Source organism: Nelumbo lutea, chromosome 3 (assembly GCF_056320005.1).
Source record: "Nelumbo lutea isolate HS-2025 chromosome 3, American lotus-T2T, whole genome shotgun sequence".
Lineage (NCBI taxonomy): Eukaryota > Viridiplantae > Streptophyta > Magnoliopsida > Proteales > Nelumbonaceae > Nelumbo > Nelumbo lutea.
The window spans coordinates 101,770,498-101,798,003 of record NC_142686.1 but is presented as its reverse complement, the minus strand read 5'-3'; the positions used below and the strand labels follow the sequence as shown (position 1 = coordinate 101,798,003).

The following is a 27,506-nucleotide window of genomic DNA, read 5'->3' as shown; positions in this document are numbered from 1 at the left end:
AAACTGTGAATATTAGTTGGACTACCATATGACATTTCTTTACATTGGCTGATCTGAGTTTGTTTTGAGTTGTCATTTATGCGTTGTTTATATTTGGACGGATCTTAAATACTTATATATTTGAGTGTGTGCAGTTGGAGGAATACAATCAGAGGGGTCCAAAAGCCCTCTAGGTGTAACCTAGATGAGAGAACTAGGAAAAGTTGAACATTCCTTGATGATTGCACAAAAAATACTATAATTTTTGGCATAATGCATCAGATTTGAAATTACAATTGTTCATGGAAATCTATAAGAATTAATTTAGCTATTGGCTAGAATTAATTTTTCTGCAAGCATGATGTGTATGAAACTGAAGAAAGAGCTGAGTATGAACCTTATGAAAGGGCTGTAAATAATTATAGAATAACTTGCTATTATACCAACTGATGTAGGTCAACTTGATTTGACACAAAATTTATGTAGGGTTCACTGCTCATATACAAATTAATGATATCACTTGCTCTAATGCCAAATGATATATAGGACTGACTGTTCTGATACCAAACTAATGTTGGATGGCTATGACCTAGAAGTGACTAGGAAGGTATTGATTAGCTAGAATAGATACATGATTTCAGAACTAAAGGTATAGATTGGTTAGGTTATGAAGGGCCTCAGAGCTTATTCCCAAGCAAGGGGAATACAAACATTTTGGTCCCAAGGAGTGGAAAGCCGAAGGCTTTATGGCCAAGAATATCCAAGTGCAATCATGATTCTCATGAGGGGTCAATATATTCATACTGGGAATTATAATGCCATGTCAATTCATCTTCAGGAAGTAGCTCAGCTTCACAGGACAGGTTGTTTGCTCAGAGTGAGGATCCCTATGATAGAGAACCTTTGAGGTACTCATCTCAAAATAGAAGCTATTTGTTGATGAAGTCTTGATTTGAAAAGCACCCAAAATGGCATTGTGAAGGAAATATCTCTTGTACTATCAATTTGAAATTAAAATGTATTTGTGACTCAAATGTTTTGAATGGAGAATAGAATTTTAAATTGTATTTGTAATTGATGTTTTGATTTTTGTATTTCATTTCAATTTAGATGAATGTAGAGAAACAGGTTATTTGAAGAAAATTAGAAATAAAATTAAAAAAATACGGGTTATATAAAAAGTGTATATAGATTTAACAGCAATCGCGACTACCTAAAGATGCCCATGACTGCCATTAAATAAATTTTAGCAGCAGTTTTTTGCTTTTACTAGCAGCTGAGAAAACTACTGCTAGAACTTCTAGCGACACTTCTTTTAGCGGCATTTTCCCAGTTGTCAATAAAACTTCTAGCGGCAATGGATAGGTCATTTTGGTTCTTTAACCTATTGTCATAATTATTATATTATTATATATAATAATATTATATATATATATTAAATGTATAATGTTCTCAACAAGTTTATTATAATCTGATCCATCGAGTAAGACCCAATTGTCCTAATAAATTATCAATTCAATTCTAGATCTAAAATTACATACCCTAAAGGATTTGGTCAATTCTGATTCCTTGATATTTCTTGTCAAGTTGATTCCAATTCTATCCTATCATGACCCAAAAAATCCGATCCATTGGTAACCCTACTCTATATATAAAAATATGTATGCAAAGATGCAAAAATTCTTTTAAAAAATGAAAAAATAAGGGTAGTTCTGTCTTTTGCAAGAAATGTAGGTTTTCCTATTTAAAGGGTGTTAGGAATCAAGGGCATTTATTAAATAAACGTTGCCACATAGATGACACTTCAACATTTCCCCCATTATGTGAATCCATACACACATAGACTTATAATAATAGGCTTCAATTTGTGTACGTCTACCGTTGAAAAAAGTTTCATTTTAACGCTTCCCCCAATGAATAGACATTTATTCACTATTTTACTAATTTAATGCCTAATAACACTTAAATATTAACAAAGGGATTTATTATTGTTTTTCTCCACTTTCCAAAAAAAATCAAATACAAAACATTTAGTAAATAGACGTCCACGGTTTTAATGACTACAGCGCCCCATTAATAAAATATGCGTTGTGCATGAATCCACCTTTATTTTACTCCAAAGTTGGTGAAGGGATTCATAAATGAATGCATGTTTTGCGGGGAGTGGCAAAACGAGTAAAAATGAAGAATTTGACTGCCACCGGAAGGAATAAAAATTGTGAGAAAAGGAAAATATGAGGGACTCCTATTTAGTAAGCTGAGGCTCGGCTTTCAATGTATGTCTGGATATGAAAAATAGAGACGTTGGAGATTCGTGGGGGGAGGCTCTGGTTCACACATGGGCGCCGAGTCAGACTCGGTTTAATTAAACACAGCAACCTTGCGTACATAAAGCGTACGAAACAAAGCTACAATACAAAGCTGAACCCCACTTGAGCCACGACCCTTCATTTTCATTTCTTTCTTTCTCTCTGCTCTTTCGTGGTTTGATTGAATTCAACTCCATGCTAGATTTCAATCAATATTTCAAATACAAAGTAGACCGTAGTTATCATGGCTGGTTCAGCCATTCACTATGTTTGAGTCAATTCGGTTGGATCGGCATATCAAATTGGATCATTCAAACATGATTTTGATTTTCTATGTTATCATGGTTGGTTCAGCCATTCACTATGTTGAAGCCACATCAGCGTTAGAGGAATCAACCTTGAAATTTTTATTTGGTTAGCCGAATTTGCTGATTTTCAAGAAATTAGTCAAAAATTGATTGTTGAAATCATCCTTTTCAGGGATCGCTTTTTTTTTTTTTTTGATGATTTTCTCATTTTTAGCTGATTGTAATTTTTTGAAGATGATATGGCATTGAATAATGACTCTAATACAAAAATAATCATTCCTTGAGAATTAAATAGATTCAAAGCTAATTTTACCAAATAACAAAATTTACTGATTTTCCAAAACAAATCAACATCATGTGTTTAGAGCTGTCAACGGGTCATAAGAAAGACCTAAAACCAAACTAATTATTTATCGGGACAATCAAGTCTGATCCGATTCTACTTGGCATATACTAAGCAAAATACTAAACTGTTTATATGTTGATAAAATATGTGTTTTTAATCATACTTATCTTAAATACTGTTTATGAAATTTATCTATATAAAATGTAACAAAATTACAAAAAAATCAGGAGATTTTTATATATTATCATCCATATAATCGGTTTGGAACAGAAAAAACCTGTCCGACTCAATTATTAATCGGGACAAAACCAGAATCAAATAATGGGTTCCGTCGGTTCGGTTCTGTCAGATAGACCCGGCCCATTGACTTGATGGAAACGCTTAGTATGTCATCAAATTTAAGCATTGATTTGATGGAAAAGAAATGGTTCTGTATATAGTCATGGGACCCCCTCTTGTCTTTTTGACCGGGAAAAAAGATCAAACCTTTTTCTCTTCTAAGATGTAAAGATGGAGGAACCTTCTTTGGTTGTGATTTGTTAATACGAAGCCTCAAAGTATGAAGTCTTCTAACTCTGAACCGGTGGTGGTGGTGGGTGTGGGTGGTGACTGGTGAGAGGGGCTGAATCTTAAATTGATTTTTGCACAGTGGAGCAGCAGGCAGCAGTAACCAGTCAGCAACGGTAACTTTCGGCTTGGAAGTTCCTTAAGGGGCAATTTGGGAATAACAAAAAAGTTAACGGTAACACTAGTAATCAGAGAAATAATAAAAAATATTTAAAAAAGAAGGGAAACAAAGGAGATGAGTGGGCGGCAAATGCATTTCTATCCCTCTTTCTCCTCTTTGTTCACTTCACCTTTTGCTTTCCCTGCTTCTCTCTTTCACTATCTGCTTCAGCATCCCTCGGCTTTCTTCCTTCTTTCTTGTCATCTTCTTTGGGCATTTCACCATCTATTCTTCAGCTTTAGCTCTCTATCGATCCCCCCCCCCCCCCCCGCCTTCTTTCTGGTTGATTCATCCAAGTTCTATCTAGAATACATCTGATAAGAGCTTGACAATCTTTCTCTCTCTCTCTCTCTCTCTCATAGCGTCGAAGAGAGACACCCATATTGTGATATTCTATAGGAATAACAAGCACTGTGAGTTAAAAATCAAGTGACTGTAATCCATGGAGGCACCAAAACCAGAAGAAATAAGCCACCCACCAATGGATCAACTTCAAGGCTTCGAGTACTGTATCGACTCCAATCCTTCTTGGGGTAAGCTTCTTTCTCCACCTTCCCACTCTCCATCACTGATTGTTTCATTGTTTGTCCAGTTTGTTTTCTTTTATGGTTTCTTTGTTCTTCTTTTGAGTCCTTTTATGTGTGTTTGTAACAGGGGAGGCAATTGCTCTGGGTTTTCAGCATTACATCTTGGCTTTAGGCGCTGCAGTGATGATACCCACTTTGCTTGTAACAATGATAGGAGGAACAGATGTCAGCACTTACAATGCCTATCCTTCTTTTCTTTGATTTTATCATTATTTCTTCTTCGATTCATTAGAGTAAAAAGAAGAAGAAACTAAGTATTAATCAATTCGACCAATAACCAACTGAAAGACAATATTTTTTTAGTACTGTGTCAAAAGGAAAAATGAAAAAGAACTAAAATCAGTTTTCCTTTGATGGGTTTATCTGTTCATTGATTTTTCAACGCGGGTATGCTTAATAATCTTCATTGTTGGCTGTTACATATAGTGATTACGGATGAATTTTCTGTCACCAGGACGATAAAGTGAGGCTGGTTCAGACTCTGTTATTTGTGGGAGGAATTAATACGCTGCTTCAGACGCTATTTGGAACCCGGTTGCCAACCGTTATTGGAGGTTCTTACGCCTTCCTCGTTCCGATCATCTCCATTATCCATGATTCCTCCTTGACGCAAATCGCTGATCCTCATGAGGTTGGTGAACCCAATGACTCTCTCTCTCTCTCTCTCTCTCTCTCGTTGTCCTAATATTTTCGACTTTTTCGTTTCTCCTTGGTTGGGTAGCTGTAAGCCGTTTTCGCTAACGTGCGCATAAGAGACCCGTTTAAGTTAGTATATCTACGTGGTAGAGACATGTTTGGACCATGCAATCGTGGCCTTACTTGGCAGGAAAATTCCAACTCTTACAGCAATCCAACAACCGGTCAGGCCAAAGTTTTTACTGTACTGCGTTAACCTGTGTGACTCGGACGAGTTTGGCGGTTCTTGTCCATATTTAGATGCTAGAGATGAAGCATATAATATGCAAAAGAACAATATAACATAGAAGATGATGTTTCCACCACCCTTTGTGGCCCTTGATCACAAAGGGTGGGACTTACTTCAGTGAAGGCCACCACGTGGCAAAATAACCTGTAAACAGTAGAAAGTCTAAAAAAGAAGGAAAAAAAACTGAAATTTGACATGTGGTCTTGAATATTGTTGTTGTAGAGATTTTTGCAAACAATGAGAGCAATCCAAGGAGCTCTAATAGTGGCATCAAGCATTCAAATTATACTGGGTTACAGTCAGCTTTGGGGAATCTGCTCCAGGTTTTTACTCTTAATTCCAACTAAACATTGAGCTTTTACTACTCCTAATCATGAAACCACCATTGCATCTAACATTCAATTACTGTGGTTTGGCATTTCAGATTTTTCAGCCCACTTGGAATGGTTCCAGTGATTTCATTGGTGGGTTTTGGTCTATTCGATAGAGGCTTCCCCATGGTATGTATACACTCACAGTACTGTTACACTTGCCTTCAAAGTTGTCAAGTTTTCCCAAAAAAAAAAAAAGAAAAAAAGAAAGGTGAACACATTTACTGCTTCTTCTATTCTGAATCTTTTTTATAATGTGTAACAGGTTGGAAGATGTGTAGAAATTGGAATTCCCATGCTTATCCTATTTATTGCATTCTCCCAGGTAAAACCGCTATTTTCTACATACATTAATCTAATCACATCAAGTACTGGCTGATGCTCTTATGCTAATATTGTTCCTTGGGTCCTCTTTAAAACTGTGCAGTTTTATTTCATTCCATAGACAATAGAAAAGGTGTTTAAACAATGTCTGCCTTCTGACTGAGAAAATCCCAGAATGACCAAAACAGTAATTGATGACTTCCGGGTGGAAGGACCCTTTCCAAGTTTCATTAGATACAGTGAAGCATAGAGCTGGGTAGCTTTGGTTGGGTCTAGCTAGGCTGCTTGTGCTTAGCAAGTGGCATTATATTATCTTGGCAATTAGCATGGTTATTTTTGTTATCATCTTGGGCTATGGGAGTTGGGTTGTGAATAGTGATCACTCTCTTCAATCATTAACAAGAGGCTAAAACTGCAAGCAAAGCACAGTGAACCTGGCAATCAGTTGCTACTTGTTGAAGTAGAATAGTATTGTCTTTAATGCTATATCTTCCTGGGCGGTGGTTTATATCAAACAGGTGGTGACCCACCATTATGGATCAGTCATTTTGGCAGCTCATGTGGCCGGTCAAAGCTCAAAGGTGTGTTACCCTGAGGCCTGAGCTGTGATTAATCAAATACGATATGTGGGTGCAGCACAGCCGTACTGTCAGTTTTGGCACTGGGGACTATTACAATTAGTGACACATAGCCTGCACCTGCAGTGCATCCAGTGACAAGTGAACGTTGTCTCTCTGTCCATATGCCAGCCCAGGATGTTGGGAACTTGGGATTGCCCAACCAGAGTTTAGTTTGGGACCATGGCCCCATCGTTCTGTAAGCCCTGGCTCATTCTAGGCCAGCCATTTATTAATTTTTTCCCACCGAATTAGTTTACAAATTTCAAATTACTTGACTCCACCAGGCACCATATATTAATTCTTGGACTTTTGCTGAAATGTTGACCGGTTTGCACAGTAGTTGAAATAATGGAGCAAAAATCTGACTCTTTCTCTCTCTCAATCTGTCTGTGTCTCTTGTGCTGCACTTTGCACACAGTATCTAAAACATTTTCAGGCAAAACATATCCCAATATTGGAGCGTTTCGCACTCGTATTGTCGATCACATTGATATGGGCATACGCACACCTTTTGACAGCGAGTGGTGCATACAAGCATCGCCCTCACACGACCCAACTCAACTGCAGAACCGACAGGGCCCACCTCATCTCCTCTGCACCCTGGTTGGTATCAAGGATAAACTGATTCAGATTTCAGAACAGAGAGTGAACACACAAACAAGAGTTCTCACCTGTTTTATTTCTTATAATATGTATGGCAGGATCAAAATCCCATACCCACTGCAATGGGGTGCACCCACTTTCAATGCTGGCCATGCTTTTGGAATGATGGCTGCAGTTCTAGTCTCCTTGATTGAGGTATATAAAACTCACAGCCATATAGAGATGGAACAAGCAGAGTAGAGAAGGGCCAAATGATGTTAACCATGAATCCGTGTTTCTTTTGGCAGTCAACAGGAGGGTACAAGGCAGCATCTAGGCTGGCAAGTGCCACACCTCCGCCAGCTCATGTTCTTAGCCGTGGTATTGGTTGGCAGGTGTGCACAAGAGAAGTTCAATTTATTTATTCCTTGAGTTTCTCTGAAATCTTGGAATGAACATCTGACCTACAAACATGACTGAAACAGGGAATCGGGATCCTATTAGATGGACTCTTTGGAACAGGGACCGGCTCCACGGTGTCTGTGTAAGTAGCAATGTAGCATTTACTCCTATGTCTACTAACTCGTAACAAGCTCTGCTGCACTGGGTATTTAATGAAATTATACATAAAATACAGAGAAAATGTGGGTCTTCTTGGAGTAACTCGAGTTGGGAGCCGCAGAGTTATTCAAATCTCGGCTGGGTTTATGATATTCTTCTCAATCTTAGGTGGGTATAGATCCAAAGTTCTCTTTTTTTCCTTTATTTTGCTAAAGAATGATGATGATGGAAGAGATAAACCAGATCTCTTGATTTCACAATAACAGGGAAGTTTGGAGCACTATTTGCATCGATACCTTTCACCATCTTCGCAGCTGTTTATTGTGTTTTATTTGGAGTTGTCGGTTTGTACTCTCTCTCTCTCTCTCTTTGTATTTTATTATTTACATGTGAACTGAACGTTAGTTTTCTAACTCAAATATTCTATTATTTGCTGTGGCAGCATCTGTGGGGCTGTCATTTTTGCAGTTTACAAACATGAACTCAATGCGGAATCTCTTCATCACGGGCGTTGCCTTCTTCTTAGGATTATCTATTCCTGAGTACTTCCGTGAATACACCACTAGTTCCCTTCATGGTCCTGCTCATACCAAGGCTGCATGGGTGCGTTCTCTCTCTCTCTCTCTCTCTCTCTCACTCTCTCTCCCTCTCTCTCCGAGGGATTACGTTGTGCTCCCGTTTATCTTAATACTACACATACAACAATCTTCCCCGCAACAATTGCTGTCAATTGGTTGTTCATTTGGATTGCCTGTGACAATATATATAACTCATGCACTGGATTCTGTTTTCTGTTTGCAGTTCAACGATTTCATAAACACCGTGTTCTCATCCTCCCCAACTGTGGCACTAATCGTTGCGGTTTTCCTTGATAACACCCTCGACTACAAGGATACAGCTAAAGACAGAGGGATGCCATGGTGGGCCAGGTTCCGGACTTTCAAAGGAGACAGTCGGAATGAGGAGTTCTACACCCTCCCCTTCAACCTCAACCGTTTCTTTCCTCCGGCATGACTTGATGCCATTAATTATTAATTAAGAAAACGAGGAAGCAATGTGTCATTAATTCTACTCTATGATCACAATCCTAGTGAGATCTGTGAGATTTTGTATGTTCTGCTCCAGTGGCATTGCTGCTTCACTTTTTTCCCCTTTTTTCGTCACTAATTCTATGTATATTCAAATGGGGTTATTTGAGTGAATTGAACTAATAAAACTAATTATTTTCTCTCATTACTTGGGTGTTTCTCAATCATGCAGTAATAAATGAGACACCATTGATCAAGATTTTTCATTTGTCCCTTTCCCACTGATACTCTGGAAACAAAAACTTGGCGCTAATGACTGATACTCTGGAAACATAAAAACTTGTCGCTAATGAATCAACTAAAAAGCTAGAACAAAAAACTTTATACAGCAAAAGAATAGATGGCACTGATGAAATAGACCCAGTACCAAGACTGGCTGGCTGAGGGCAACAACCAAAACTCCTGTCAGTGATCTACCTAGCATACCCATACCCATATGCCTGGCTGAGGGCTTCTTATTGATTCACGGCCCAAAAAAAATTAAATTTTATCAAAAAAAAGAGAGATCTGATGACACAAATAAAGGAAAATGTTTGGTGAGGGATGAGGCTTGTTATATTAATGACCCTTGCACATGCATTCTGGGCACCTTGGCTGTCGATAAATACTTCTACCAAAACCCCTTATGCGTACCCTTTGACCTTCATCAATCATCTTTCTCACCCTATCTTGAAATGCAGCCCATTCTATTGTGCCATTTTCAGACAAAATTGCTGCTATTCGCTTCTTGTTGGGCCTCAGTGTTGGAGCGTGGCCACCACCATAGTAAACCCGGTAACCAGATACCAGGGATGAAAACTGACTTCCTGAATCTGTCATTGCAAACACATCGGCAGTTGCACAGGCGATTAAGTCCAGTGCTGCCAGCTGCATCCACCACATTAACATTTCTCAATTCAGAAATTGTGAATGGTTCTAAGCCTGAAGAGTTGGCACTAGAGCCTGATTTTCAGGACAGTCATGGCAAGAAATGAGTCTTAAAAGGCAGAATCTTACTGTGGAAGTTGTGGTTCTATCCCCCACCTTTTTTGGGGGATGAGTTTTTTCCAACATTTCTTCCTTTTAATCTTTTATGTCATTATTGGTAAAAGGAAAAATAAAAGTGTTGAAGATACAGTTAGTGGTAATTATAACTTATTATATTTTTTCCTCTTGAGATATATATATATATATATATATATATATATTCTGATTTTTATTGTTTTCTTCACATTTCTATTTGAACAAGTTGAGTGGTTCAACCACACAGTCGAACTTGTGACCAGTGACCAATAAAATTCTACATCTGATCTGAAGAAAAGGGAAAAGGATTCAACATCCGGATTCAAGGTGATAGAAACCATCTGATGATATGATAACAAAGAGGAAAAGGAAACTGACATGGTGATCATGCAGAACAAGTTTCTACACCAAGAAAATTCTAGGTGGTGTTTAGTATTGTTTCTTTAGTGACAAGATTCATGTTTAGTATTGCTAGGATCTTACATGATTGACCATCTGCACTAAGTACCTACAGGATTATCAGTCAGATGTCAAATGCAGAAGTGCCAGTACATCAGAAAACTGTAATGTTTTTTTTTTTTCTAAGTAGATATTTATAAGCAATTTATGTTCCGCAGTAGTGCCAGTACATCGGAAAACTGTAATGTTTTTTTTCTATGTAGATATTTATAAGCTATGTTTCGAAGTGTAGGGAAAAGGCTCTATAAGATAATGAAAAGAAAAACTATTCATCAAAAAAATGATAATGAAAAGAAAAAATAAGAATGGAAAAATAAAGGATATAAGAGAAGAGGAGTACAGTGTGCAAGTGAGATGAAGTTGATCAAGCTACTCACGGAAGGGGATTCAGAGGTTGTAATTGGCTGGCTGCTGAATAGTGAGAAAGCATTATGGTCCTATAGGCATGTACTCAAGAAGATTAAATGGCTAACTAGGAACTGTAAAGTGAAAATCAAATGGGTGCAAATGTCCACTAATGCAATGGTCGGTGCATTAACAAAGAAAGGGGCAGTTAGGGATCAATTGTTTTGGGCTCAGTTGTAAAAACGAATTTAAACTAAAGGGGAGGAGATATGCCTCATTCCCAAGGATTGTTTGTAAATCTTGTATAATTGCTGGTTATAAATGTCCACTAATGCAATGGCTGGTGCATTAACAAAGAAAGGGGCAGTTAGGAATCAATTGTTTTGGGCTCAGTCGTAAAACAAATTTAAACTAAAGGGGAGGAGATATGCCTCATTCCCATGGGTTGTTTGTAAATCTTATATAATTGCTGGTGATATAAAATCCTATATACCTATCAAAAAAGGAAAAATAAAGGATATGACGCACTTAGGTTGGAGCTCAGATTTGTGCAACTTAGACCAGGAACCAAAGGATATGATGTGGATGCAGGATTCCTTTAGCTAATAACATATGGCCAGGAAAAAAGACTAATGATGATGATGTCAATAGTGATGAAAGATGAAAGCACTATTAGATATGGCCAAGGATTTAAGTTTACCTGAATGTCACAGAAAGTTCAAAAACGAGAATAAAAGCCAGATCATCAGACCCCCAGTCTACATGGATAACAAACCAACTTGCAGCATAGAAATTCTGAACTAGGTTACTTCTCAAATATTATAATACACTTTTCTCAGAATTAACGCATCAAGTGTCAATCGTTTGAACATTTTCTACTGTGTAGTGTGAAGCATAGATGAACAACTCTGCCACTTAAGTAGAATCACTATTTTGTTTGTAAAGTTGCTTGCTTTCTGTCCCAATTGCCAAATTGATGACTAACTTTGACAGCAATCATATTCAGCTTCTACAGAAGATGGTCCTCCCACAATTCCACTGTTTCTTTTCTATTCCTTTTTCTTTATAGAAATGCATTTCACCAACCACAAAGCACTTGTTAGGAAATTTTTTCCAAACACCTGTCTAGCTATGTCATCAAAGAAGGTCCAAACCAGGGACCATTGCATCCATTAACCAGATGCCCATTATCATCAGATGAATGTATCCCTCTTGATTGATAGATGCTTTCTCTTCTGAAATTGGTGTGCATATGTCATGAAAGTGTTCAATTCATGCACAACCAGTTCCATCTTAAATAAAGCCCCATAACAACAATAACCATCACCATGATGGTAATTTATTTGAAAACTGTTGAAAATATATATTATAGTTCTATAACTGTAAGATTTGTATGATATGAAAAAGGAAGGTCAGGTTACCTGAGAAGAGAAATTCCTTAATGGTGCAAGTTCACTTGGTGTGAGGAAATCTTCCTTTGTAACTAAATTGGGGTAAAGGCTAGTGAAGGGATGCATCTTGGATTGACCCCCATATATATTAGACCCAGCAAGATAGATGTATGTGCTACGTTTGAAACCAAGGGCAGAGAGCATAAGTGCTGCTTCTTCCGGTGTCAATGGACATTTACCCAACTTCCTTAACTCTTCTGGAGAAACAGATCTGCTACAATTGTCAATGAAAGGGAATGAGATACATTTCAAGAAATGACCATTAAAACTTCATTAAATAAATCATCATTTGCAGGGTAAGAAGGAAAAAGATAATTAACGTACCTAGAGTTTTTCAAACGCTCAACCAACAAAGGAAAATGACTCTCCCTATAGGCCTGGAGTTCCTTCTTTTCAGTTTCTCCTCCTCCAAAATCACATATCGAATAGGCCACCATATCCATTTCAAATCTCATGTGCAAGGCAAGATATTTGGATGACCCCGTTGAAGCATAATGTCCTTCAGGAGAAAGATCAGAAATATGGTTTCCAAGCAGCTGCTTATCTAAAAGACTCCGTGCACCATCATGTTTCCTTATCCTTTTAACCAATAACGAACCAATTTCCTGAATTTTGGGCACAAACTTTAAAGCATGGAAGTTGCAATTGCATCTTAATCTCTGAAATAGATTGAAGAATATGTCAGTAGAGGATAAGACATTGCATAGAAGTGAAGTCATATTCGTATCTTGATCTCTAATCTTGATTAAAATAGGGAAAGAAAGACATTCAAATAAAGATCAAGACAATAAAAGAAAATTTAGAAATCATATCATTTAGGGCATTAGACCTCATAATTGTTATGTATATGCATGACAAAAACAGTTCATTCTCTTCCGATTTTGTCCTATCTTTTTACAAGCTAGCTTAAACAACAATTTGATCCTTTGTTATCCCCAAAAATCACCCCTTGTTTGGCTAATCCATCAGCAATCCAAGGTGGTGGTCAAAAACAGCTCTTACCTCAAATGCAGTACCAGTAAATAAGGTCCAGGATTTGTTTTGAATCTAACAGACACGCGGATATATTGCATCTAAGGCATTGCAATTAAAATCCTATAAAACTCTGAATCAGAGATTAGATGGTGTTAAACAGAAGACTAGATTGGAGAACTTGAGTACTTCTATGATAGTGACAAGGGTTTTATGCCCATCAGTACAAGATGGAGAGAGACAATAATCATCTTCAAAACAAAAAAGGCCTATTTGGTGACCTGAAAAGAAGGTTGCTTATGTAATTTTTAATGGTTGTTTTGAAATACTAGAGTAGATAACACTCCATTTTCAGAAAGTTGAAGCAACAGATGTTTTTGACTCTTTTTTATCAGCAAAAGAAATCATAACTATATTAATTGGTGAAAAATTGAACGGTACAACAGGTTGGTTTCAGACACCCAATAACACATTAGCCAACCTCTATCGATGCTACAGTAGTGCCCAAAAACAACTGCTGTCTAGTTTTTCCAAAACAAAGTTACAGTCGTGCCCAAAACAACTGCTGTCTATACTGTAGACCCCTTGTTTTGCTAAAATATCAGCTATCCCATTTGCAGTCCTTACCCAACTGATAGTTAACACTCATCTCCTGTGACAGGCTCTCTATTTCCCTAAAAGCTAGCCTATAGGTCCATGGCATTTGATGTCTACTCCTGGCCCAAGAAACAACCAGTTTTGAGTCTCCTTCTAGCTACAAGTGTTGGAAATTGATTGCTTTGCAAGTCTTAAACCTTGCAGCAACGCCATCAGTTCAGCCTTCAATGAGTCTCCCAATCCCAAGGGTCCCGAAAACATGGCAAACACCCTGCCTGCACTATCTTTAAAGACACCTCCAATACTTGCCAAACCTGATCTTCCCACGAAGCTCCCATCGAATTTTAATCTTATTCTGTTAATTTTTGCTATGTTTGGATTTAGTGTGACGGAAAAAATTTGTTCAGAGGGCCCATTTTGCAGTCTTATTAATTGGATTTCACTCTGTTATGGTTGAATTGAACAATTCATGGTGTCTAGCAGAGCTTTTAGTGTCATGAATCAAGCTAATATAATGATGGGGCTAATAGCTATGACAAGGTTCAAAGTATCAATACACCTATCAGCAGAGGTGTATCGGTACTTAAAACCTTGCGCTTTTATGTTTTTTTAGTTTTGTTTCAAAACTAAAACAGGTGTTTCAGGAATCAAAAGATATAATACAATACACCCGAGACAAGGCGTATTGTATCGATATTTTGAACCTTGAGATATTCAAACTGTATCTCTGGCTTTAGAACATATACACCATGGAGTAACTGCACAAATGGGGGTGGGGGTGTCCTATCAATTTGGACAGAATCAGCAGTTTTTACCACTAAGATGTTTAGTCAATCAAGTGTGCTAAATTCGTATCATGAATATTTCTTGCATTCTATTGAAAATATTTCTACTTCTGATGCAAAACCATCCAAATATTAATGTCTGTTTTGATTTGTCTCCATGTTTTTTCTTCCAAAGTAAAAGGACCTTGCTTTGAAGTAAAAGGTGGGGAAGTGGTGTTTCGAGTCAAAGTTCCCAAGGGCCATTGCTCCCAAGGGAGATTGATTGTATTAGATTTGCTATGAACCCTTAATAGGCTCATCCATTGAAGACCAGAACACTTGGAAAGAAAAACCAGATGGGCTGTTCACAGGAAGTCTTTTTACAACAAGCTGGAAAAGGGACAGGCTGTGTCCCATGAAGCATATGATGGGATTTGGGGATCACCAATCCCTCCAGGAATGCAGCCCTCTAATGGTTGGTAGAACTAGGAAAAGGTTCCAATGGTAAAAAATTCAAGAGGCAATTTTCCAAATTGGAAAATAAATGAACCTTGTGTGGGCATGAGAAAAGATTGCAACAATTTGTTCATCGATATGCTGGTTTTCAAAGGATATTCACGAAGCCTTCCTATTTAACTTCTTCAAAGATGACAGAAATGTTCATGTAGTCTTCTCACAATTCAAAATTCATCAAATAATAGTTTTGAAGAAAAGACACAAAACCATGGAGGATTACCCTTTGCAGTTTTTTGATGTATTTGAAAGGAGAAGAACAAAAGAATTTCTAAAAACAAGTCAAGCCTGCTCCTTAGTATTGCAAGGACATTTGTTTGCTCATGTTGGACTGGACACTGGTATTAAAATAGTTCAAAGACATGCATTGGATTTGTTAAAAGTCGGTTACTATACTCAGATTAGTACCACAGGGGTACTATTGTAACTTCTCCCTTTCTTTTTATTTGTTTATGTCGCCCTAATATAAATACCAAAAGCTGGCGCTGCCAGCTTTAACTTTTGGCTCTTAAATCTTTTTTCTCTCTTCTCTCTTGCCCCTTCCTTCTCTTCTGGACAATATGGTATCATGAGGAGAAACAGATTCAGCTCCCTCCTCTTCCTAATCCTCCTCCCTTCCATGTTTACTTTCGTCACCACAAAGGCCAACCATGTTCAAGAACTATGGAGCACCTAGAAGCTGTACCACCAATGCCATTAAATTCTCCGGGGGTGGATCCTATCTAACCAAGTACCCTGTTTCCCATTGATGTTTCTGACCCTATTGCTATTGGTACCTCCATTGCTAATGAACTTGACCTTCCTATTGCTCACCGGAAGGGCATTAGGTCTTGTACCACCAAACATCCCATTTTGTTTCCTATGAGAACATTTCACCTTCCTTTTGGGCCTTTCTTTCTTCCATTGACAGTGTTCCTATTCCTAAGAATGTGGCAAAAGCTTTGTTGGTGCCTAAATGGATAGATGCAATGAAGGAAGAAATTAATGCTTTGCATAAAAATGGTACATGGGAATTGGTGGATCTTCCTGAGGGAAAGGAACCAATTGAATGTAAATGGGTTTTTACAGTAAAACATAGGGCTCATGGCACAGTAGAGCAATATAAAGATCGTTTAGTGGCAAAAGGGTTTACACAAGTGAATGGAATAGATTATATATAAACATTTGCACCAGTTGCTAAGATGAATTCCATTAGAGTCATTTTCTCTTTAGCCGCTAATCTTGATTGGGACCTTCATCAACTAGATATCAAGAATGCATTTCTAAATGGTGACCTTGAAGAAGTGTACATGGTACAACCCCTAGTTTCTGGGATCAAGGTGATGAACAAAAAGTGTGTAGGTTAAAAAAGCCATTATATGGCCTGCAACAATCACCAAGAGCCTGGTTCAACAGGTTTCATGTAGTTGTTCAACAAAGAGGTTACAAGCAGTGTCAATCTGATCACACGTTGTTTGTGAAAAGAGGGGAAGGAAAAATTGCAATCCTAACAGTGTATGTTGATGATATAGTTATCATTGGTGATTGGAAAGATGAAATTCAAAAGTTGAAGGGATTTCTTGCTCTCAGTTTGAGGTGAAAGATCTAGGCCCTTTAAGGTACTTCATTGGAATTGAAGTTGCTCGCTCACAAAAGGGTATCTTCATTTCCTAGAGAAAATATGTCTTAGATCTATTCCAAGATACAGGAAAATTGGGAGTGAAACCTATTGATTCTCTTATTGATCATAATCACAAATTAGGTGATTGTCAAGGTATATTCATCAAGGATGTGAAACAATTTCAGAAGATTGTAGGAAGAATTCTATATCTATCTATGACTCAACCAGACATTGTTTATGCAGTGGGTGTTCTTAGTCAATTCATGCATGCCCCTAAGACCACCCATCTTGAAGCAGATTGTCAAGGTAAATTCATCAAGGGTGTGAAACAATTTCAGAAGCTTGTAGGAAGAATTCTATATCTATCTATGACTCAACCAGACATTGCTTATGCAGTGGGTGTTCTTAGTCAATTCATGCATGCCCCTAAGACCACCCATCTTGAAGCAGCTGAAAGAATGCTCAGATATCTTAAGAAATTTCCAGGTGCAGTTTATTGTTCCAAAAGCACGGGCATTTGAAGGTTGAAATGTATATCGATGCAGATTAGGCAAGACCCCTGAGTGATAGGAAATCTACAAGCGGCTATTGTATTTTTGTAAGAGGGAACCTCACCACATGGAGAAGCAAAAGCAGAATGGGGTGGCTAGGTCCAGTGCTGAAGCTAAATATAGAGCAATGTCTCATGGTGTGGCTGAAATTATGTGGCTAAAATATTTGTTGAGTGAGTTGGGATTTATAGTTGATGGACCTATGACTTTATATTGTGATAACAAAGCAGCCATAAACATTGCTGCTAATCCAGTGCTGCATGATAGAACTAAACACATCAAAGTCAACAAACATTTTATCAGAGAAAAGGTTGTCAAAGGGGAAGTGTGTACCCCCTATGTCAATTTGAAGACTAACTTGCAAACATCTTCACGAAGGGGTTACATCACTTGCGGGGAGTGTTAAAAGCCTGTTAGTATACTCAGATTAGTACCACAGAGGTATTATTGTAATTTCTCCCTTTCTTTTTATTTGTTTATGTCACACTAACATAAATACCAAAAGCTGGCACTGCCAGCTTAACTTTTGGCTCTCAAGTCTTTTTTCTCTCTTCTCTCTTCCTTCTCTTCTTCTTCTCCTCTTCTGGACAATAGGATTGATATCAGGAGACAATGAAACAAGATTGTGAGACAGGTTTTTTTTTCTATAAGAGTCTAAGGCAGATTACCTTGGTGCTTAGTGGATTGCATTTATTGCACATTCTTTTCTGTATTTCATGTATAACCTTTTATAATGGGACCCTAGTTATAGTATGGTGGATCCTTGTTTTTAAAAAGTCCTTATCTTTCTTTCTAGATGGTCCTACTCACTTTATTTCTATACTATAGTAAAAGCATTTATTACTTATGTTTTTAAACAGTCTACAGATGTTTGGAATATTTGGAATAGGGATTTTGGATATTTCAGAACTTCAATGGTGCTGAGAAAAAAAGTGTAAGTGGAGGCTATTTGATTTGAGGAGAGTAAAAATAAACTTTAAGAACAAAGAAAGAGATGATCTCTGCTTCAGAAAGAAATGTTCTGCCTAAATGCAGAAATGGACAGGAATATTAGTTTATTCCACCCATATCCATTAGAAAGAAGAAAGCTGAAGAAAATTAATAAATTAATTTGGAGAATGGAGTATGGATAGAAGACAAGGTGTCATCAAGAATGAAGGTGCAAACTGGCTCAGTTGGTAAGGTCTTTGGTTGGTTGTAATGGAGACTTGGGATCAATTGCCACCTTCACCTGGGTTGGGGGGCTCCAGGTATGGGAGATAGGCTACCCCCCATTGTGTAGCCTAGGAAGCCAAAAGATATGTGATCAAGAATTAAGCTGTACTAAACTTGCTCATTTACTTCTAAAAGCTCTTTTGGGGATAATATACACATACATGTTTACTTGAGGTATCGTAACTCCAAACCAAAAGGATTTGCTAGAGGCATTTTGTAAAAGACAGAGACAAAACAGAAAACTCATAAATGGCAATTTACCCTATATTGCAGCGTAGAGTACTTGACATTTTTTTCATGTGGGGAAATTTTTCAGTTCCTCCCTCATCCCCCACACCACCCAAAAGATAAGGAACTATAGTATTACTCAGCTAGAGTAGGAAACTCATATGGTCTTTATACCACCTAAAAGATAGAATGGTAAGCTCCAAAAAGTAAAGAGGTCACTCATCAACCATAATAGAAATGCCGGGGCATCACATGTAAGTTCACATCTGGACTTATTTTTAAGAGAGCATGGCAAATGTTGTCCAATTTTTATTAGTTGTACTCAGCAGAATCTTTAAGATGATTTCAGAAAACTTCAACAAGAAGAGAAAATTTTAATAAATTAAAATAATATGCATGCTGAGCTTCCACAGAGTTTTGATAATGCCGTATTTAAAGCACTAAGTGGCGTCCTTAACTTGAAGGTGAAAAGGCAATGGATCAAATCCAAGTCGATTGCCAAATCCAAGGAAGTGAACAACTCCATTTCGCAGCAGTAGAGGATATACAATCTTAACAAAATCAATGGGTTTTGCCTCCTTTACAATATCAGCATCTGTAATCTGAGCAGAAAGATAAGAGATCAACATGAAATCTTAAAAGCCATGCTTTTTTAAGAAAATGAAGCAAAATATTAACCAGAAAATAAACATACTAGACTGCCAATTGCCTCAAAGTCCAGTGATTGAAAATGAGGAGGTAATTCCTTTACAATATTCACTTCATCCTTCAAAAGATCCATGAAATATTCCTCTTGATAGATATCTCCAAACTGACTACATCCATCCAGTAACTATAAGTATACCAAAAGAAATAACATTTGAATGTGAAAATGGATGTGCATAAAAAACATGGTGTAGCAATTTTTTTTTGCAGACACACCAAGATGACAACATCAAGCATATGTGCTAATGTTGTGCTTGGAAGCTATTACATCTTTTTGATCAATCATGAAACAAAAAATGCTTGAGACACCATTAAGCCCTTGTGCATCTAATATCATGTTTGGCATTGCATATTTCTTGATCATAGAACAAGGAATGCGCAAAATCATTTAGTGGATAATCCAATTTGTTTTATCGATGACAGTTCAAGATGTTATTAAGTATGAAAATGATGTACAGTAGTAATTATCAAAAAAAAATGATGTACAGTAGTCTGCCAAGAACCCCAAAAGTGCAGCTATTCCTTACTATCCCCCACTGTACACTTTTTACAAGCCCCTGACCTCAGGGTTAAACCCCAAAACAACCATTTCTTATTTGTCCCTGTTCAGTGGGCCATCAGCCAAGAAATTGGCTCACCTTGGGACTAGACCTGTTCATGGGCCAGGTAGCCCGATGGCCCGGCCCAGCCCGGCCTGCACCCCGGTCGAGCTTGGTCATGTAATTAGGCCCACGGACTAGACCAACTGTGTTTCGGGCCGGGCTCGGGATTTGTCAAGAAAGCCCGGCCCGAGCCCGGCCCAGCCCAATTCAGCATTATATATTTTATAAAATACATAATGTGTATTTTAAATATTATATAAAATATATAAATAATATAATATTTATTGAAATATATATATAATTTAATATATACATTTTTTATTTTTTTTCTTTATAATTTCTCTCTCTCTCTCTATTCAGCCGCTTCGGCAGTAGTAACAGCATGGGCTAAATTTCGGGCTCGGGCCCAGGCCCGGGCTTCAGGCTTTTTATGAGGGCCGGGCTCGGGCTCGGGCCTTAGAAAAAACTGTTAATACAGAGTGAAAGCCCGGCCCGGCCCATGAACAGGTCTACTTGGGACCATCTTTTAGACTATATGTACTTATGTTCATCAACCCATTCCTCAATCTCCCTCAAAACATGTCTACACATCCACAAGCATGTTTTTATTTTCTTTTTTGTTAGCCAAACCATAGTCACTTTTGAATCCCCTTCCACCATTAGATCTATAAGACTTAAGGAATTGACTTATTTTAGGCCTTGTCTAACTGCTAGTAGTTCTGGTCTAGTTGATTCTCCAATGCCAACAGGTCCAGAAAACAATGCTATCAGTTTTCCTTCATAATCTCATAGCATTCATCCAGTTCATGACATTTCTAGCTTCGTTAAACTCCAGCCATCAAAATTTAGCTTGATAAAATTTGCAGGAGGGACCCAAAAAGTTGCTGTAATGTTCCTTGCTGGATAGAAAACTACAGCCTGTCAATTACTTTTGATGGACAATCTAGTTGGCATTATTTCTACTCTTTATCACATGTAGTAGTCTTGCAGTACAGTACTTGTAACAAACGAAAAAACTTGTTACACTGATTTCATTTTGTTTCTTTTTTAATGATTTATGCTATTAAGATGGTTTCAAAAGATTTCATATTAGTTTTTTAAGGTCCTGCCTATAACTTGCTACTATAAATGTGCATGGTATAAAATGCATGGGTTCCTGATTGCTCCATTGAGGCAAGGATGGGGCACCCAGTGGCTGAGAGAATCAAACATAAATTGACAGGAGTTTGGGTGCAGACAACAGCTAAGAGAAATCTTGATCTTAGCAAGGGAGCTCGGGGTGCACTTTAGATGGGCAAGAAGGTCAGCAAATGGAATGGCTGATGCTCTGGCTAAACAAGGAGTAATTAGGCAGGAGTTGTTTTGGATTTGTTTGTAAGACTGACTTTGTCTAAGGGATTTCCTTCTGGCCTATGGATGGTGAAAGCTGTAATCTTGAACTATTGTTATCAATGAAAATTACTGTTTCCTAACAAAGAAAAAAAAAAAGAACCAAACATGAATTGGCTATGGAAGAGTAAGAGAAATCTAATATGGATGGTGAAAATACAATACAAATATGAGTTGCATTTTGCCAGAGGTGTGACAAAAATGAAAGAGAAATGGAAGATAACCATATTACACCAAACTGGGATCCAAAGAAAGCCCACACTTTTCTAGAATTATAAAATCAATACATGAAGTGCAATAGTTTGGTACATAGATGGAAGGGAAATCCTCCATTTAAAATTTAGGGAATGTTATTGCCTCTCCACTTTTTGCTATTTCTGTTCCTCCCTTCATATTGTCATGATAACATTGACTTGATTAACTTGAAGGAATGTTCAAAAGGGAAATGACAATGACAAAAAGTAGATTTGCAAATAGGACCACCCAGAATTTATCACATTGAACAGAACTTGTGGGGATGTCAATCACATGAAAATTGCTGTACTCAAAAAAATGAAGAAAACCTGGTGGGTGCAGTGTTCATAATCAATGGCTGTCTTTAGCTATGTCAAGCCAATAACAATAGCATTATTATTTAAACACCATAACATATAGAGATCAAACTAATACACTGAATGTGATACCAAATTTAGTTTCAGACCTTGGATCATTCCACACATTGCTGTAAAGAAACTTGGGAAGAACTAAAGTTGCATTAAGTAATGATGCTACAGCAACCGCATTGCAAATCTGCAAGCATGGATAATTCACCAGATAAGTATGTTCATTTAATGAGAGATAAAACTGAATAGCTTATAGAGTCAACAGATACATATTAGATGCTTCCTCCAAAACAAGTTCTAATATTTCCCTTAATTCAACCCTAATATTTCCCTCTATTCCTTAATACCCTTCTTTGCAAGGGCATAGGAGGGGGTTCAATGTCAGTTCTAACTTCTAAGTAGTTATGACTGATGAAGGCAGGAAATCCTAGGTCTTGGATTCTACTAACAATGACTTACTACTAGGCTAGCCAGTGTTCCTTGCTAGAGTCTATAGAACAAACACCTTCCCTTTTACCAGAAAAGTAATTCAGCAGAAAATTCACCGTTATCCATGTAGCTATAAAATGATTTAAAAACCACTCCATGTCACTGTTTAAACCAGTGTTTCTTGGAGAAAAACAAATGGAAAACCTTCTACAACGATAAAATCCAAGCATTATAACAATAAAATATCATTATTCTTATCCTTATCAAACAAAGCTATAATTCAAGATTACTAAAAGTTCTCAAAAGAACTAAAAAGGTCAAATGCAATTTGTTCATAATGCTCTTTTATAATTATATTATAGGCCTTATATATAGTCCTATTGTCCAATCTAATGGTGTTCAATATCATATCCAAATGGATAAAGATTCCAAAGCATAAACTCTTAGGACATTTTTAACAGATCAATTCTTTGGATAAACTTTTCTAAAATAAAAATCCCTACGATCAATGTAAAAACTTTTTAGCAATAATAAATAATGTGACAAACTTTTGAGCTCGAGATGGAGATAAATATGACTTACATCTCCATAATAAACTTTCCAAGCTTCTTTTTCTAATGCTATCTACAGGTACTTGATATCTTAGATACCCGTCAAAGTTCAACACTATTAAAATCATTTAATCACCTTGTTAGCATATATTGGATGAGATGGCTAACAATTTTTAGCTTATTATAAACTGGCAGCTGTTGCATTAAGGCAATAAACTACGAGAAGATAAGCTTCACTACTTGATCTCAATGAGAAAAAAACAAAAAAAAAAAAAAAAAAACAGGTAAAAAGGAAATGGACAGTATATCATCTAAGCAAAATCTTGTCAAAGCTAGCATTTATCTCTAATCTTACCAACCAAAAAAGAAGAATAATAAAAAGTTTTCTATTACCCAACAATGATATAAAGGTCATTAAAGAATTTAGGGCCTCACAGCAACTCGTTGTTGATTGAGACCGCCATTTGCACTAACCAATATAAAGCCACTGCTTTTTGTGAGCTTTCCTGCACCAAAAACAGAACAAGCTAGAACTTAGAACTAATCAACACAAAACTGGAATTTACCATAAACAATCAAGAGAGAGAGAGAGAGAAGTTATCAAAGACTAAATAAATCAACAAGATAATTACAAATTGGGTCACAATATCATGTTTTATCAAGTAGCTAATAATTATTAATACTAAGAGAAGTCAAACAAACTGACACGAATACCTCAATGTTATGGTCTTATTGACTGTATTCAGCAAAGTCCAACAAAACCAACAAGAATACCTTGGTATAATGGACCAGTTTTATCAGCACAAGGTTTCCATTGAGATGCCTGTTTATGTGGCTCCTCCCAGAGTTTTGCTGAGTCACCTCTGAATTCTTTCTGTTGCATAATCAAAGCAACAGATACTGAATTAATAATTAACAAAAGAAACCTCTTTCAAAACCCATAACCACTAACACATCAATTATTAACTTAAAACTGTTCACATAAAAATAACAACAGGGGAGAAAAGGAGAAAAGGTAGCAAATATCATACTAAACAATTATGTATTTAAACAAGCTTAAACAGATTGCACATGAAGGAGATTCATTATATGATTTTTGTATGGCAAACCTCTGCAAGAGCACTATAAGCCAGATTTAGAAGCCGACCATACATAATTGTTGGTCCCTTTTTTTCATGGGCATAATCCATCTGCACATCCTTCAAGAATACATGCAAAAAACAAAAGTCCAAGTAATTATACAGTGGTTGTGAGCATTCCCCAACTCCTAGCATAATAAGATGAACTATAGTGCAAACTTATAATACAGTAGATAGTCCATGTTAATGACTAAAGAATGTATAGGCGCTACAGACAGTATAGACCAAATTAAACATAAACATGCACAACCATATTTTATAGACCGAATTTTAAATAATCATGAAACAAGATGTAATCAAATGAATATAACCAAATAAGGATGTTGAGATGGCAAGTCCAGTAAGGGAAAATGGATATGACATTAGTAGGTGGTAATTTTGTTAAAGTACAAGGATCTAAAGGGGAAAAAAAGATAGATGAAAAATATGTTGATTGAGGTAATGAGATGGTTTAAGCAATCACAGGACATAAAAATATAAAATTCATGATTTCTTACATTGATAATCATGAGCTTATTTTCAAGAAAAACAAAGATTACATTTAAGAGATAATGTTATTATTTAAGCCTCATTGTTTGATTTATAATGGATGGGAACCATTTCTAAGGTTTCGTCCACAAATCTAATATTAAATTGCTGTTTTTCTCGCTAAGTTGGAAGCCATGTATTGTTTTGTTCAATAGAAATCCTCTCACCTCACTTTTCCATGAATTACTGAAGAAAAATTAGAGGGAAAAAATAGTTCAATAATTATTTTATTGTTCCTAATGCCTAGGTGAAGCATCACCTAGGCATTGACTGGGCAACCACTTATATGTTTTGGAGTTCCATTGCTTTGGTGACCAACTAGGCAGAAAGTATAGATATAAACATCTTAGTTGAAGCAAATAACTAACTGTATCCCATTTTTTATCAAAAGAATTTTATATAGAGCTATTTTTATTATTACATAGAGATAAAGTTAGTGACCTTAATCCTTTTCTATCTGTATTTTCCTTTAAACCACAGAGGTTATTTGAAAATCTTGTCATTATTTCTAAGATCAACTGCAAGCAGTAGTTTCATCACGTTTTGGTTTAATGGCTTATAATTAACATGAAGCCTTTGGTAGTTATGCATGCCTACATATAGGGATGTCAATGGGTCAGGTTAAATGGTAAACCCAGCTTAACTTGACCCTATAGGGTCGGGTTAGGGTCAAGTACATTCGATTTAGGGCCGGGTTAGGGTTTAGCTTCTTCAACCCGGGTTGGGTTCAGGTTTTGGCTGACTTGCCCCGATGGGTCATGACACCATGCATATATACAAAGTATTCTTTTAATTTTTGACTTCTAACTCTATAGCCTTCAAGGTTAAGATTTTTTTACATTTTGATTTTGGTTTTCTTCATTTTTTAAATGGGAAAAGTGACACCTTAGAATCTATAAAACAATTTCCTAACATGAATTAATGGATTTTATGTCTTCAAAGCGTGTTTAAAGCATACAATTGAAATGTTACAGGTCTGGTCGGGTTCGTATTGGGTTAGACCCTATAGGGTTGGGTCGGGTTTGAGAATTGTGCATTTTTTAAGTCGGGCTGGGTTAGGGTTGAGGCAAACCCGTGCCGAACCCGACCGTTGACATCGCTACCTACATACATTATAAGATATGTACATACAGGTATGCATGTACATACAGGTACGTATGCATGTATGTCCTTTTTTTCACCTAAGTGACGACCAGGCAATCCAGTCCAAAATGCCTATTCATGGACTAGTTGACTCTACAGTGGTTGGTGGCATATTTGTCCAATTAATTCAAACACATCTCTTCATTGTATAACTATATTTAATTATGTAGTATTTAAAAGAGCCAATCTGAATATTGAACAGTCAAATAACTAGTTAAAATTTAAGTAGCCCAAGACGGGAAAAAAAAAAGGGGAAACTTTTCACAAATCTTTTTTTATTGTTAATTGTCAAGATTAATTAGTTATGAAATAAATAATGATATATGTACATCACAGTGAAAGCGTCCACTTTTTTGTTAGGCTAGCATCTGCCACCTAACCCCCCTTTTTTTCTCAGTTACCAATAATCATTACAAGATAAACCCCTAGAATAGATGATCCCTATCCACCCCTTAGCCATTATGTTAGCCAAACTGTCGTCTGAATTTTGAACTCATCTGAATCTAGTTTCCATTTCCTTTCCAGTTGCTGTTTAACTTCCACAACTACCTGAGAATCCCCTTTCACCACCATATTACTAAAATTGAGAGGTCTACTCAGCCTCAACCCCTGTAAAACAGTAAGTAGTTCTCCTATATTTTGAAAAATGATTGACAACTAATATACTTCTTTGGTCATATATGCTAATTTACTGAATGCAATCCTAACGAAAGCTAGTGATAAAATTTGAAGATTAAATGTAGACATGTAGCAAAAATCTGTTAGTGTGATCTAGATTGTGAGACTTTACAGCAGCAGAAGGGGTCGAGTGGCCAGTATATCCAAGAAAAAACCAAAACAATTTAAAAAAAGAAAAAAAAAAGAAATTTTGGTACCGCTGAAATTGAGTTCTAAATTTTGGTAAGTAGAATTGACTTATATGCAGGACTATATGGAGGAAATCCGAATGAATGGAAATTCATAATAACTACCAATGTAAAAGAAATGAGAACAAGACGATAAGATAAAATAGCAATCATAGGAAGATGGGCAGGACAACCTATATTGTTGTAGCTGCAATTTTGAAAGCAATATCAAATTCCAATGAAATTAAAATCCAAAACTAACTCCTCTGATAAAACTTTGCCAAGACAGGGTCATTGGACAGTCGATTCCGCATTGGATAGAAATTGGTTCTCCAAGTAATCTAATGCAATAAAATGCAAAGCCATACCTTCAACCCATTTGGTTCTCTCTGGTGAGAACTGTTCTTGAGATTTATGGAATGAATAATGGAGAACATAAGGGAATCGAGCAAGAAAAGGGAACCCATCAACCCAAAGGCAAACACCATCAGCCTCAAATGCTTACCAAGCCACATCTGCCTTTTTCCACTAAATGTGCCCACAGAACCACCAATTCTTTTATCATCATCCTTCAACCCATTAAGCAGCATATCCTTGTTCCATGAGTGGTCTCCCCCTGATGCTCTCCTCCCAAAAGAAGGATCACTGCCCAGTAGATTTTCCAAGCACTTATCCTGGTGGTTTTTCATCCCAAAAGATGGCTTTACATGCATAGATGGAGGACGTGGGCTTCGTGGAGACCCTTTCTTTCCCATTAAAACAAATAACACCTTATACAATTCCGATCACAAGGAACTATACCTTACGGGGGCTCTCCACTACTAAAACAGTAAAACTATCATCACCTATGCATTACCAGTGGTCTTTTCACTACTACTCGTAAGAACCAAACTCCAACAGCTGCCGACTCCAATTAGAATCCTCAAGATTAAGCAAAAGCATAAACTACAATAAATTTGGAGAACTACATAACATCTGCTTACATTACAAATTAATTGAATCATCATTTCTGTTGTGTTCAACATCTAGATATAAAACATAAGTTTGGAAATCCAAACCAACTCACCAAACTCAATAGACAATACGGACATTTTTCTTGGTATATTTTAGTTCTTCGCCAATCAATCACGACGCCAGGGTCTGAATTGA

At 36.9% G+C, this 27,506-nt stretch overlaps 2 protein-coding genes across 5 annotated transcripts; one reads left to right on the top strand and one right to left on the bottom strand.

The window, feature by feature from the left end:
• Positions 1-3,730: 3,730 nt before the first annotated feature.
• Positions 3,731-8,872, top strand: LOC148867224 (nucleobase-ascorbate transporter 2). The gene is made up of 14 exons (XM_088978306.1): positions 3,731-4,202; positions 4,324-4,421; positions 4,711-4,887; positions 5,404-5,504; positions 5,606-5,681; positions 5,818-5,877; positions 6,915-7,099; positions 7,198-7,294; positions 7,387-7,473; positions 7,564-7,622; positions 7,716-7,807; positions 7,906-7,983; positions 8,082-8,242; positions 8,441-8,872. The coding sequence occupies exons 1-14, from the start codon at positions 4,112-4,114 to the stop codon at positions 8,651-8,653; spliced, it is 1,575 nt and encodes a 524-aa protein (XP_088834432.1). The 5' UTR covers positions 3,731-4,111; the 3' UTR covers positions 8,654-8,872.
• Positions 8,873-8,916: 44 nt separating this feature from the next.
• LOC148867223 (O-fucosyltransferase family protein) lies at positions 8,917-27,352 on the bottom strand. Of its 4 annotated transcripts, none has more exons than XM_088978302.1 (10): positions 26,726-27,352; positions 23,812-23,901; positions 23,477-23,576; positions 23,138-23,208; positions 21,821-21,909; positions 19,119-19,239; positions 18,883-19,026; positions 12,309-12,643; positions 11,955-12,198; positions 8,917-9,594 (listed from the first exon to the last, which is right to left on the bottom strand). In XM_088978302.1, exons 1-10 carry the CDS (start codon positions 27,110-27,112, stop codon positions 9,286-9,288), a joined length of 1,890 nt encoding a protein of 629 aa, XP_088834428.1. In that variant the 5' UTR covers positions 27,113-27,352; the 3' UTR covers positions 8,917-9,285. The 4 variants fall into 4 exon arrangements, with proteins under 4 accessions (XP_088834428.1, XP_088834429.1, XP_088834431.1 ...); XM_088978303.1 differs by having other exon boundaries at positions 11,955-12,195; XM_088978305.1 differs by lacking the exon at positions 8,917-9,594 and adding an exon at positions 11,473-11,594.
• Between the last annotated feature and the right edge of the window lie 154 nt (positions 27,353-27,506).

What these genes read in the sequence shown, in the direction of transcription:
- LOC148867223 (XM_088978302.1), bottom strand. Translation starts at nt 27,112, where the DNA reads ATGGGAAAGAAAGGGTCTCCACGAAGCCCACGTCCTCCATCTATGCAT. An exon ending in GAGAACCAAATGGGTTGAAG is followed by an intron (nt 23,902 to 26,725) that starts GTATGGCTTTGC and finishes GTATTCTTGAAG; the next exon opens with GATGTGCAGATGGATTATGC. An exon ending in AATGTGTGGAATGATCCAAG is followed by an intron (nt 19,240 to 21,820) that starts GTCTGAAACTAA and finishes GGATGGATGTAG; the next exon opens with TCAGTTTGGAGATATCTATC.
- LOC148867224 (XM_088978306.1), top strand. Translation starts at nt 4,112, where the DNA reads ATGGAGGCACCAAAACCAGAAGAAATAAGCCACCCACCAATGGATCAA. An exon ending in CGACTCCAATCCTTCTTGGG is followed by an intron (nt 4,203 to 4,323) that starts GTAAGCTTCTTT and finishes TGTTTGTAACAG; the next exon opens with GGGAGGCAATTGCTCTGGGT. An exon ending in GCCGTGGTATTGGTTGGCAG is followed by an intron (nt 7,474 to 7,563) that starts GTGTGCACAAGA and finishes TGACTGAAACAG; the next exon opens with GGAATCGGGATCCTATTAGA.